At 30.9% G+C, this 13,489-nt stretch overlaps 1 protein-coding gene across 1 annotated transcript; it reads right to left on the reverse strand.

The window, feature by feature from the left end:
* Positions 1-845: 845 nt before the first annotated feature.
* LOC134696728 (uncharacterized) lies at positions 846-5,086 on the reverse strand. Its single transcript, XM_063558657.1, has 3 exons — positions 4,580-5,086; positions 3,295-3,455; positions 846-1,642 (listed from the first exon to the last, which is right to left on the reverse strand). The coding sequence occupies exons 1-3, from the start codon at positions 4,929-4,931 to the stop codon at positions 1,433-1,435; spliced, it is 723 nt and encodes a 240-aa protein (XP_063414727.1). The 5' UTR covers positions 4,932-5,086; the 3' UTR covers positions 846-1,432.
* Between the last annotated feature and the right edge of the window lie 8,403 nt (positions 5,087-13,489).

A 13,489-nucleotide genomic window follows, 5' to 3' on the forward strand; every position in this document is an offset into this window, starting at 1 on the left:
ATTACATGACAGGACTAAAATACAAATAAATGGAAGAACATACAGGACAGAGAAACATATAGGATCGAATAACCGTTTCACAGATGATATCGGTTATGGTCCTTACATTTACGTCTTTATTACAATCCCAATTCTTTTTCATTAATTTCACCTACCGAATTAGACAATTTACCGGGTTGGTAATAGCATGAGCAACACGACAGGTGTCGCATATGAAGCGGGATCTGATCACCCTTCCGGAGCACACGAGATCAACCCCTAGGCCAGTGTTAGGTGGGGTTCTTGTTGCTTAGTCTTTAGTTTTCTATGTAGTGTCATTTGTACTATTATTTGTCTGTTTGTCTTTTTCATTTTAAGCCACGGCATTGTCAGTTTATTTTCGATCTATGAGTTTGACTGTCCCCCTTGTTTTTTTCGCCCCAGTCTTTATTTACATTTAAAAAGACACGGAATAAGCATGTTAATTTAAGCTCGAAACCACGGTAAAGATAAAAGGATATTTGGTCAAAATGTAACTCCAAAGATGGTGATGTTGAAGATATCTTATCTTTGTCGGCTGTGCTTAGTTGGAAAACTTCGCATCAACTAACTCTTTATCCTAATTTCTTCCCTAATAATAATAATAAAGGAACAACTCAGCAAGAAAAAGGACATAATTGGTTTTCATTGGAATTCCGAGAGTCTGTTGAAAAACACGTCCTCCAAACGTAACAAATAGGTTGTCAATCAAGAAATGAAGCATCTTGATATTGTCAGTTTCAGAGAATTTTCTTCGATTGAATCAGAGTGATTCTTTATAAAGTAGGATTTATCCCTCCCCAAGACAAGAAACTTGTAAATGCATACCATAAAATCAATGTACTGTATGTACTTTTAATTTAGAAAGACATACTTGAATATCATCACATATTTACAGTTGCATTAACTTTCAGTTTTTCATAGAGATGATAACGGCACAAAGAAAAAGTCAATATTTATTATAAGTTAATCTGAGTTCAAATTTGATTAATATTATAATAACACAGATTTCAATAACTTTTATGCCTGCTGCTTTGTAATCGTCATACTATTGAAGGTTCAGATAGCAATGAAACCATGCTTAATCCACCATTTTGTACATTAAAAAGGCATGTACCAAATTAAGAATATGACAGTAATTTCCCTTTGTGTTATGCGTTTGAAGATTTGATTATATATATGATTAAGGACATACTATTTTAGATATTCTTCGGAGCTCGGTAATTTTGTTATTTTTATTTTTTTTTAAACAAAACAAAAAAGACAAAGCGTGGTATTCTTAGAATATTGTCGTTAGTGTTGGTAAATGTCAAAAAATATTGGTAAAACTTATAATATAGTAAAATGGAGTTACATTTAATTAAAAAAAAATAAGAAGTCAATTATCACATGTGTTTTGTTCTCTTTAGAATATTCATTTAATTTGGTCATTATATAGTTCCTCTCTAACGTCCATCAGAATTGTTCCCAGAAGATTGGTTCCCCGCCATTTGTCTTTGTTGAATGCATCTGGATTATCTGCTGCTAACCCGATTCCCCATTTCTCATCAAACGGACTAGCCTCTGCTAGTGTTTTATTTCCGGTTTGTAGTAGTAAGGCTTTCAGTTTAGAATTCTGTGAGAACTGAAAGAAAATGTAAAAGAAAGAATAACATATTTTGTATTATCTGTCTGTAAAATTATCATGGTTATATATATAGTTAATAACAAGGCCAAATGCATGATCAATTTTAGAGATTAACTGTTTGCAAAGGTAAGAAATATTTGTAATACTTATAATTTGTTTTTTGTAACCCAAGCATGGATAACCTTTCCGTATTTGACACATTTTAGAATGTTGGGTCATCAATGCTCTTCAATTTTATACTTGTTTGGCTTTCTAACTATTTTGATCTGAGCGTCACTGATGGGTGTTGAGCTGTGTACATGTTTGGCTTTATACCTATTTTTATCTGAGCGTCACTGATCAGTCTTATGAGAACGAATAATCTCATCATAGATACCAGGATTAAAATTTTATATATAAGCCAGACGCGCGTTTCGTCTACAAAAGACTCATCAGTGACGCTCGAATAAAAAATGTTAAAAAGGCAAAAAAAAAAACGAAGTTGAAGTCGAAACGAGAGTCTGACGTATTAAATTTTGATCCTGGTACCTTTGATTACTAGTATGTATACGCGTCTGTCTTCTCAAATTATAAGCTTGGTACCTTTGATAACTATTTAGATGTCTATTTAAATATTGTCGAGTTTTCTTGTGAAACATTTGAGAGTTTTGTATACGCTTTATGGCTGAAACACCAAATCTCCGCTTTGAAAGGGTAAGTATGACTTAAATAAGCCTTCAATCGTAATTTTCACTAGCAGTTTAAGCAATTTTGTGAAATCCATGATAACTTGTTTAAACGTGATATTAGAAATGTGTTTTTTTATATAAAAATAGACCAATGATTTTGAAATATATCTTTTTTTATATTTTATATTCCTGTACCAAGTCAGGAATATGACAGTTGTTGTCTATTCGTTTGGTGTGTTTTATCATTAAATTTTGCAATTTGGTCAGAGACTTTCCGTTTTGAGTTTTCTCGGAGTTAAATACTTTGTGATTTTGCTTTTTATATATTTCTAGTTAACACTGATATACAGCGAGTATGAATTAAATGCATGTGTACTGTTATTAATGGCATACGATACAGTTACAGGGGAGATTTTAACTGATTTAGCTCGAAAGCGAGTACAAAGACCTCTATTTTTCAGAAGACATCAGGTTTGATTACGTGTGAAGATTATTTGACAATTTAATGAAAAAAATCACCTTGAAGGACTTTTTTTTAACTTGATAAATATAACGCAAAAATGTCGTTTTTCCTAAAATCCTAAAACCCTCTAAAAAAATATTTCAAAAGGACTGTTGCATATATGAAGAACATCTTAATGTACAAAAAAATCATAATTATCCTACAAAAATATTTGAATTTGAATAGGTAGCAATAAATCTTCTGCTTATGATTATCTGAAAATATTTTATAATAAAATTTTGAAAAAGCTTTTAATGTCCCCTTTTTTTTACTGTGTGTGAACTAAATACTTTGATTGAAACCTAACGCAAATGAAGAAGTAAAAAAACAATTTTCACACCAAATAAAGCATAAGACAAAATCCGATGAGAATAACAAATATAGCATCAAAACAAAATACATGAATTTGGGATAAAAAAAATTACCGTGACACGTCTTATAGTAATAAACCTAAAAATCATGTCTTTTTTGCGATTTACCTTTGCAATATTGCCCTGTTTCACAATTTCTTCACATTTACTATTCCACAACGGTCTATCAAAGCTAGGTAATTTTGCTGCCTGTCGACCCAAATCCTTTTGTTCTTCCGGGTCTGTTGATGTCATAACTCTTTCTGTTAACTTTTCGTCATCACACAAACCTTTTATAGAAGAATAAAAAAAATGTATGAGCTGAATAAATAAAGGCAACAGTAGTATACTGCTGTTCGAAAGTCATAAATCGATTGAAAGAAAACAAAACATTTCATTTGATAACATTTCTCTTTTTTCTTTTTTTATATGGGAGTTAATGAAGCGACAACCGAACAGTCACATGGCAACACATCTTTAAAAATGATCTACACTTAACATTTCGTTTATAAAAAAATATATTGTTTCAACTGAATTCTAAATTCATTGTATGACATAAGACAATAGACATTAGACATTAGACATTATTTTATTATACCAATCATAGGCCCTTGACGGGCAAGTTACAAAAACATCATAATACAATGATTATATAAACATAAGTGAAATACACAATAAGTAATACACAAATAATAAATTGATAATATGGGCAATGTTTGATATAATTATGGTAAGAGGCATTGAGTGTAATGAGGCCGATTTAATATTAAAAGAATATGATATAAAGTTTATTAATACGGAAACAAAAAAAAAGTAAAATTATAACCGGGAATATAGTATCTCATTCTGCAGTAGTTCTCCTCATGACCAGTGCACAGTAGTGAGGGACTTTTACATCACAACAATGCAAAGGTCATCAGGGGGAGATCCTTCAGAACTAGCTACAGATACATGAGATTACTCCAATGGTGATTCTCCTAATGACTAATGCACAGCATCAAGGGTTGACATTGCTACTGGGCAATATTCATCATGGGACGGTGCTCTATAACTCACTATAGAGAAAATATAAAGTTCAAATTACAAGTAGTAGAGAGAGATAAATCCCAATAAAACTTTTTTTAATATTTCTTAATGAACGTGCATAATTCTGTGAATGAAGTCTCATCTTCATTATTCATTAACCATATCAGTGTTTGGTTAGGGTCAAGATTTTTAAAAATCTTACAGTAACTATTTATCATTGTTATCATGTCTTTCCTTTGGTCCGATAAACTATCACAGTTGAAAAGAAAATGTGTTTCATCTTCGACCTCATTACTACAACATCTCTTACATATTCTATTGTGTCGGAGAGTATTACTATATCTATGAAATGGGGTCGAAATACATTCTATATCCGATTATATCTTACGTGTTTTATGATACATCATAAATTGCTCTGCACAGTTAAACGTCAGTTCCTCCACTGTAAACATTGAATGATACCACTGACTGAATACGGAGCCTTTCTGCCAGAATAGTACGAAATGTTTATTTTCTTTTTGTGTAAAAACTGGATCGCTGTATTTGGGCTTAAGAAAGTTTCCCATTTTCCTTTTTCCACTATGGGGTCGTCGTCCAGATCCTTCGGAATGCTTTTGAACTTTTGGTTTCTTGTACGGTTTTGCTTTCTTATGATCTTGCTTTACACGCCCATCACCACCTGAGTGTTTACTTCTTGTATGCCTTCTGTCTTGTTTATCTGAACTGAGTGCGTCACCCATTAAAGTTATATATTGTTCTACTGCACAATAACTTCTTCTGATGTATCAACTAAACTTAAACTTCGTTCATCTTTGAAGGAATGTGTTTTCCTCTGTTATAAAGTAATAAATCGAAAGTAGACTTATATCTGTTAAAGGTAAATAACTAAATCAAATACGTATACGTTAAAATTCCGTACAATTATGTAAACAACTAACCTTTAAAGTGTAACTGATCTCTTTAATAAATAATAACATTCGAAATGTTAATTTAATGATTATTTTACACAAAAGGATTGATTTATTGAGTATGTTGTGTGAACAAATGCGTCTAATCTATGTTATTTGTTTCCGTAATACAATAATAAAAGATCGTTTCGAAATTTTTAAGATATAAGTCAACATTCGTAATGTTAAGCCTCTTCTCCCATTACAGGAAATAAATAACAAACATAATACTAAATGAGTTCTAAGTTAGACAACTGGAATAGCAAACGAATTTAATGTAATTTAAAAATAACATTGTTGAAATGATGTTAGTTAGATTATTTTTTAATTTGATGAAACTATCATTTTTTTCTCTCTTTTAATTTTTTTCATATTCAACCTATCTATCATGATTTAAAGACATATGGTGCATTGTAACTTACGTTAAAAAAATATATTGCAAATACTTGATAGTATGACTTAATCTTTGCATTTGATGTAAACATGAACACTTGGGGACTTAAAAATCGACGAAAGATACCAGAGAGACAGTCAAATTCATCAATCGAAAATGAACTGACAATACCATGGCTAAAAATGAAAAGGACAAACAGACAAACAATAGTACAAATGACCCAACATAGAAACTAAAGAATAAGCATGACTAAGGTTATTCCATGCATGCATGGACGACGGCAACTAACATTAACTAAGTTAAGACTAGCATGAACTAAGTCTGCTTGAATAATTGAATAATTTCAAATGTCTATGTAAAGTTAGTTTAGCTCATGCATACATGGACTACGTTTGTTGTGTTTTTGGACTAAGTTAGAGTTAGATTTGTCTACTTCATATGGCGAATGGAAACGCATTTGATAAAAGTAAGTCAATACAATGGGACCATCAAGTATCATAAGTCTAAGAAAGACAGTACACAGAACAGCACTGCCTAACGATATTGTCTTAACTTATTTATTGAATGTGTACGGAATGACGTTTATCAAATAAATCGATAACATAAGTTTGGAATCAAAACGCATTTTAAGTGCATAAAAATCTAACTACATATTAACATTCAATATCGTGTGTAGTTAATATTCATGGAGTAGTTATAACCTATAAAATATATCCCTCGTGCTCAATTAAAGCAGAAATAAATGTATATATATAATGATTTGCAATTGGAAACTTGGTCGACTTTAAAGTTACAGTATCTTCAGTTTAACGAGTCTTTGGTTTTTATAACAAACAAAAAAAAAACAATAAGAAATTGACTAAATACCAACTGATTGCAGTGAAAGTGCGCAATAGCTCAACGTCAGTGAGTTCATGTCTTCTTATTATTAAAAATATATTTTTTTTAAATAACTATTTTTAGGTTTTTTAATCCAAATGCAATACTCAATTGATGCATGTTGCAGGCTAAAACTAACTACTGATTATTCAAACGATACACATTTTTCGTTGTTTTTCATAAATTTAATCTTTGTTTATTCAATTTCATTTTATTCATAAGAAGTAAAAACACAAAAATACTGAACTCCGAGGAAAATTCAAAAAGGAAAGTCCAAAATCAAAAGGCAAAATCAAAAGTCCAAACACATCAAACGAATGGATAACAACTGTCTTATTCTCTGCACATAATCGTGAGATTGATAAACAAACACTTAATAAATGAAACCCTTGTCAATACATTTTATCATACAATAAGTGTTTAAGTGTTAGTTTCACTCTGGATAAATACAATATACATGTAACACTGAAATGAGCTGATGAGAGATGCATGTACATGTACAGTTAAGATGGGGTCAGCAATTTTAATTCAGTTGTATATAAAGATGGTTGTTTCGTGTATCAGGATTTAAAGGTGCATGTTTATGGCATATGTATGTGTATATTTATATGTGGGTTTTTTTTCGTTTTTTTCTTCAATTGTATTATTGCATGTACCTGTGTTGATAAAAATGCTCTGTTGTTATTATGTTGGGTTTCTTTGTTTCTTTTTTTCGTTACTTTACTTTCTTTTATTTAGCATGGGGATTATAAATTAGCATGTTGACTTTTATTATTATATATGCTATTCTTTGGTATACATTGTCTGAGAATTTGTCTCTCTTAAAAACGAACAATACACAAATTTAAAATTAAAACGTGCAAATTGAGGTACAAATGAAGTTTCACAGAACTTTTTGATATATCTTTCAGTTTTACTTTAGTACAAAAATATTTGCTCATTTTATTTATACTATGATGCTCTCGACACTTTTTTTGGGGGGTTGGGGGTAACTCTAAGTAAAAAATTGAAACATTGGGAAAACACTTTTACGTATAGATGCACATGTGTATGGTTTGTTGATACTGTTTGAATATATTGGGGTTATAGATATTTATATTTATTATTATTTAAGCTATTCTTGTTTAACCACTTGATAATAGTATGTCGACTATAACTATTGGTAGTGTAAACTGCAGGGGTTTATCAATAACAGTTAAAAGAATTGATATATTTACAAAATATAAGGACTAATATGATATAATTATATTAGTAGACACCCATAGCACATCTGAAAAAGAAAAACAATGGCTGCATGAATGGGGAAATTTGGGGAAATTTAGTTCTTTTTATAGTAAAAGTAGAGGGGTAGCTGTTCTTTTCAGAAATACTTTTGAATTTAAAATCCATGGAGAAACCATAGACTTGTCTGGTAATTTTGTTATATTAGATATCACCATTCAGGACTATCGTATAACTTTGGCAGCAATATATGGACCAAATAATGAGGAACCAGCCTTTTTTGACAACATAAAAAACAAAATATCCCACTTTGGCAACTCGTTAATTGTAGTCGTGGGTGATTGGAATGTTGTTCAAGATTATGAGATAGACACATTATATTATAGAAATGAAAATAACCCTCAGTCAAAAGCTAAGATACATGAGGTTATGCATGACCTTGATTTATTAGATATATGGCGCCTGCAACACCCTTTTGAAAAGAGGTACTCATGGAGGGGTCCAAATCGCAAACAAAGTCGTTTGGACTACTTCATGATTACCTCTGATATAGAAGCATTTGTAATTTCATCAGATATAGGAATTAGTTATAGATCGGATCATTCTCCAGTACTTATTGATTTAAAATTTTCAAGCCAGATTAGAGGGAAGGGTACATGGAAATTTAATAACAGTCTTTTGAAGGAAACTGAGTTTATTGAAAAAGTTAAAGGGGATATCAAAACTGTCATTGAAGAATATGAGTCCATCTATTGATATTGAGACAGAGGACAAACAGTTTAATATAAGCTATCAGCTTTTATGGGATATGATTAAGTTGAAAGTTCGTGGATCTGCAATCTCATTTTCGTCTTTCCAGAAGAAGGAACAAAATAATAAAGAAAAAGAATTATTATACAAGATATTATTATTAGATAAAAAAAACTCATAGAGAATAACTTGCCATCAGTACAACAAGAAAGAGAAGGGTTGGAACTAGAATTAAAAGTAATAAGAGAAAAAAATGTTAAAGGGATAATTACAAGAGCAAAGGCAAGATGGCAAGTAGAGGGGGAAAAGGGAAGTAACTATTTTTGTAATTTGGAAAAAAAACATTATACAGAAAAAATTATTCCCAAACTTATTCTGGAGGACGAATCTGAGATAACGGATTCATGTATTATAAGAAATGAACAAAAACAATTTTATAAAAAATTGTATACTAGTTCTAACCCATTGTTACTTTAGACTCACAGGAGCACATTTCTTCAGCATGACAATCCTTTTATTACAAACCCTATTGAGGAAGAGGTGAAATCATGTGAAGGACCTTTATCAGTACAGGAATGTCTGAATTTTTCTGGAATGATATTAAATTTCCACTAGTAAGATGTTTAAATGAGGCTTTAGAGTATGGAAAGTTCTCTATCACTCAAAGACAGGGACTCATTACCTGTATACCAAAGGAGGGTAAGTCAAAGTTTTATCCTAAGAACAGGCGACCTATCACACTGCTGTGTGTAGACTATAAGATAGCTACAGCCAGTCTAGCAAATAGATTTAAAAAGGTCTTGGTAAATATAATTAGTCACACACAAAAAGGTTTTCTTAAAGGTAGGTATATTGGCGAATGTACTAGATTTATTTATGATCTAATGGAAAAGATGGAAGAAGACGACATTCCTGGACTTTTACTTTTAGTCGATTTTGAAAAAGCTTTCGACACAGTCGAATGGTCTTTCATATATGAGGCTTTGCAGTTTTATGGATTTGACCATACATTTATAAATTGGATTTAGGCTTGCTACTGTGATGCTTCTAGTGCTGTGTTGAATGATGGTTATATTTCAGAATTTTTTTCATTAAAAAGGGGGGTCCGTCAAGGGGATCCTCTGTCTCCTTACCTATTTATTTTAGTGCTATAATTACTAAGTGCAGCTATTAAAAATGACCCTGAGGTTGCAGGTGTAACAATTAATGACTCTGAATTTCTGTTGAGTCAATACGCTGATGATTCTTCCGTAGTCCTGGATGGTAACCAAAAATCCCTAAATCAGTGTTTATACTTGTTTGATAAATTTTCAGAATGTGCTGGACTGAGGTGTAATGTTGACAAAACCGAAGCCGTATGGATTGGGTAAAAAAAGGGCAGTATAGAAAAAAATTTGCCAGAAAAAAATCTTGTCTGGAACCATTCTGGGAGGTTTAAACTACTAGGCATATGGTTTGAACTTGCTAAAATGGATAAAACTCTATGTAATTTTACAGCCAAGATAAACAGTATCAAGTCATTACTCAATACTTGGGCTTATAGAGAACTGACATATATTGGGAGGGTTGTAGTTATTAAGACTTTAGCACTTCCCATTTTGGTCCAAGTTCTGACTGTCCTTCCTAACCCCCCAGAAGGGGTTTTGAGGGAGATTCAGAATATATTTTTTTAACTTTTTATGGAAAGGAAAACCTGATAAAGTGAAAAGGGCAGTGATAATGTCCGAACACTGTGATGGTGGTCTTAAGATGCCCAATTTTTATTATTTTTGCTATAGTGTAAAAATGTCTTGGCTGTATAAATTATTAGATCCCCAAAACTACTCTCCTTGGAAAGTCCTGTTACTTAGTTATATACAAAAATTTGGAGGGGGGGGGGACAAGATTTTACACATAAGTCAGGAAGGTTTACTTTATTTAGCAGAAAAAGTTAATCCATTTTGGCATGATATTCTGGTAAATTTTTCCAAGTTAAAAAATAAGCTTAAAGCTGAAAACAATACTGAAATTTTGACCCAGTCCATATGGCTGAATCCAAACATCAAAATAGATGGCAAGATTATTTTGAGGTTCAAATATGTTGAAAATAGTATATTCTTCATTAATGATCTTATGTCAGATAATAATACATTATTCGCATATGATGAATTCAAAAAAAAGTATGATATCAATACTAACTTTGTAGAATTTATAGTATTTTAAGTGCGATTCCAAAGAGATGGAAAAGTATAATAGAAGGTAGTTCAAAACTGGAAATTATTGAAAATAAATTAATAGATAAAGTTAAAAGGGAACCATAATCTTGTAAATTTTTCTATACATTATTTTTGGAGGATAATAAAGTGTTATCTTTATCTTCCCGTGAAAAATGGGATAGAGATTTAGATATGCAGATTGAGGATTGGAATGCTATATATTCCATGCCCTTCATCATAACCAGAAACTCTTTTTTGCAAAACTTCCAATTTAAGATTGTTCATAGGATTCTACCATGTAATTCATTTTTATTGAAATGTAAATTAAAAGAAACTGAACTTTGTACTTTTTGTTCAGAAATTAAAGAAAATATTTATCACATTTTTTGGGAATGTAATGTATCACAAAACTTTTGACTATCCGTTATAGATTGGATTAAAAATTATGGCATTCTCCTGCCTTTCAGTGCAAAAGAAGTCATTTTAGGTGTGTCGGAGGATTTTGTCAACAGTAAAATAGTTAACAATATTTTGTTGTATTTCAAATATTATATATACAAATGTAGATGTAAGAACATATTCCCCACAAAATGTGGTGGGGTAGAATATTTAAAATATTGGATTAATATAGAAAAATACTCTGTATGTTTCTTAACCCCTGTACAAAAAGTAAAAATGGATCAGAAATGGCATTTGTTAGAAGCAGCTTTTATTTAATTTATTTGATTAATTAACAAAATATTTTTGTAATATTTATATCTATATCTTATTATATCCATATGACTTTATTGATTTATCAAGTATTACTTTATTGTTAAAATGTGTATCGAATACTGTAGTATGTAATTTCACATGTTTCATCATCAAAAATAAAATAATTACAAAAAAACTGTCCTATTCCTGACTTGGTACAGACATTTTCTAATGTAGAAAATGGTGGATCGAACCTGGTTTTATAGCTAGCTAAACCTCTCACTTGTATGACAGTCGCATAAGTCCATTACATTGGCAACGATGCATGAACAAAACAAACATACTCAAAGAGTGCAAATTTCAAAAATAGGGGTACAGCAGTCAATACTCTGTTATCATCCTAATCACTATAAAACAACAAATGTAACGAAGAAGCACAAAAAGGCATACATCAAATTTAACATACTCATTTTGCTTATCTTATACGACTTTATCTATCTATGTAAAGTCTACCCGTAAAGGATGGAAGGTTTTCAGTACTGGTGTAAAATTGCGCGTTTGAAATTCCCACAGGTATACATAAAATAATGTTGTCGTTTAAAGTATGACGGCTTACATAAATGCAGAGTCACGTTAAGTAGATTTAACAAACAAAAAAACTTAACAGTAAAAGTAATACATGTAATAATAAATAAAATAATTGTGTGGTTCAAAGTATGACGGGATACATAAGTAAAGTTTCACGTCAAATGTATATCATAAAAAAGAGACCTAACAGAAAAAGAAGTATTATTGAATTAAATAGTTTTGTCATTCAAAGTATGTCAAGATCCTTAAGTAAAAGTAATATTAATAAATGAAATAATTTTGTCGTTCAAAGTATGATCTATTTGATTTCATGATAAGTATCGTTTTATCAGGTTTACATATGAAGTAAAAGCAAAGGTCAATATCTAGAACGTCAGATTACCTATTACCTTGAGCCTAATTCCAAGGTCATAATCTAAGGACCTCAAATCAAAAGAGCCTAGATCTTAGTTATATATGATTAAGTTATATCTTTATGTGCGTATATTTATAAACAAGTGGGGAGGAAACTCTAGTTTAATTTCAGCGTCCTTTTTAAAAGAGGGACGAAAGATACCAAAGGGACAGTCAAACTCATAAATCTAAAACAAACTGACAACGCCATGGCAAAAAATGAAAAAGACAAATAGAAAAACAATAGTGCACATGACACAACATAGAAAACGTTTTAAATGTTAATGTGTTACAACATGTCGCAACTTACAAATTAGTAAAATTTGTTGTCAATATCTTTTGTGGTTTTTGAAAGGAAGTGGTAATAAGCCAAAATCCAAAATTTATAATATGACCTTGACCTTAAACCTAGACCGTTAAACTTTTTTTAACCAAATACCTCAAATCAAAATAATCTAGGTCTCTTTTACTTATGGTTTACCAGTTTCAAATTCATTTTCTTATTATAATAACAGAACGGGAAATAACTCTCATATGGAATCAAAAGACCGCTTCGGTCAAAATTATTCTTTTATAAGATCCGAAGGATATTTCGAGCTAATTTTGTCGTAATCTTTTACGGTTGCGAAGGAGATGCACACACATGAAAATCCGTGTTACAAAACTCTTACAATAAAAAGTGTTCTGATAAACAGAGTTAGTTAGAAATTCGCAGTAACTGTTAAATAGCATATTTACTTTTATTTCGTCAGTTTAATACTTCATATATAATAGAGAGTTACAATCTTTGATAAAAACTAGAGGCTCTTAATAGTCTGTGTCGCTCACCTTGGTATATGTGCATATTTAACATAGGACACAGATGGTTTCTTGACAAAATTTAGTTTTGGTGATGGTGATGTGTTTGAAGTTTCTTACTTTTCAGAACGTTCTTGCTACTTACAATTATCTCTATCTATAATAAACTTTGCCCATAAGAAACAGAGGAAATTATTTGTAAAAATTTATAAAAAATTACTAAATTAATGAAAATTGTTAAAAATTTACTATAAAGGGCAATAACTCCTTAAGGGGTCAACTGACCATTTTGGTCATGTTGAATTTTTTGTAGATCTTACTCTGCTGAACATTATTGCTGTTTACAGTTTATCTCTATCTATGATAATATTTGGGATAATAAACAAAAGCTGCAAAATATTCTTAAAATTACTAATTCAGGTGCAGCAATCCAACAACAG

The sequence above is a fragment of the Mytilus trossulus genome, chromosome 1 (assembly GCF_036588685.1).
Source record: "Mytilus trossulus isolate FHL-02 chromosome 1, PNRI_Mtr1.1.1.hap1, whole genome shotgun sequence".
Lineage (NCBI taxonomy): Eukaryota > Metazoa > Mollusca > Bivalvia > Mytilida > Mytilidae > Mytilus > Mytilus trossulus.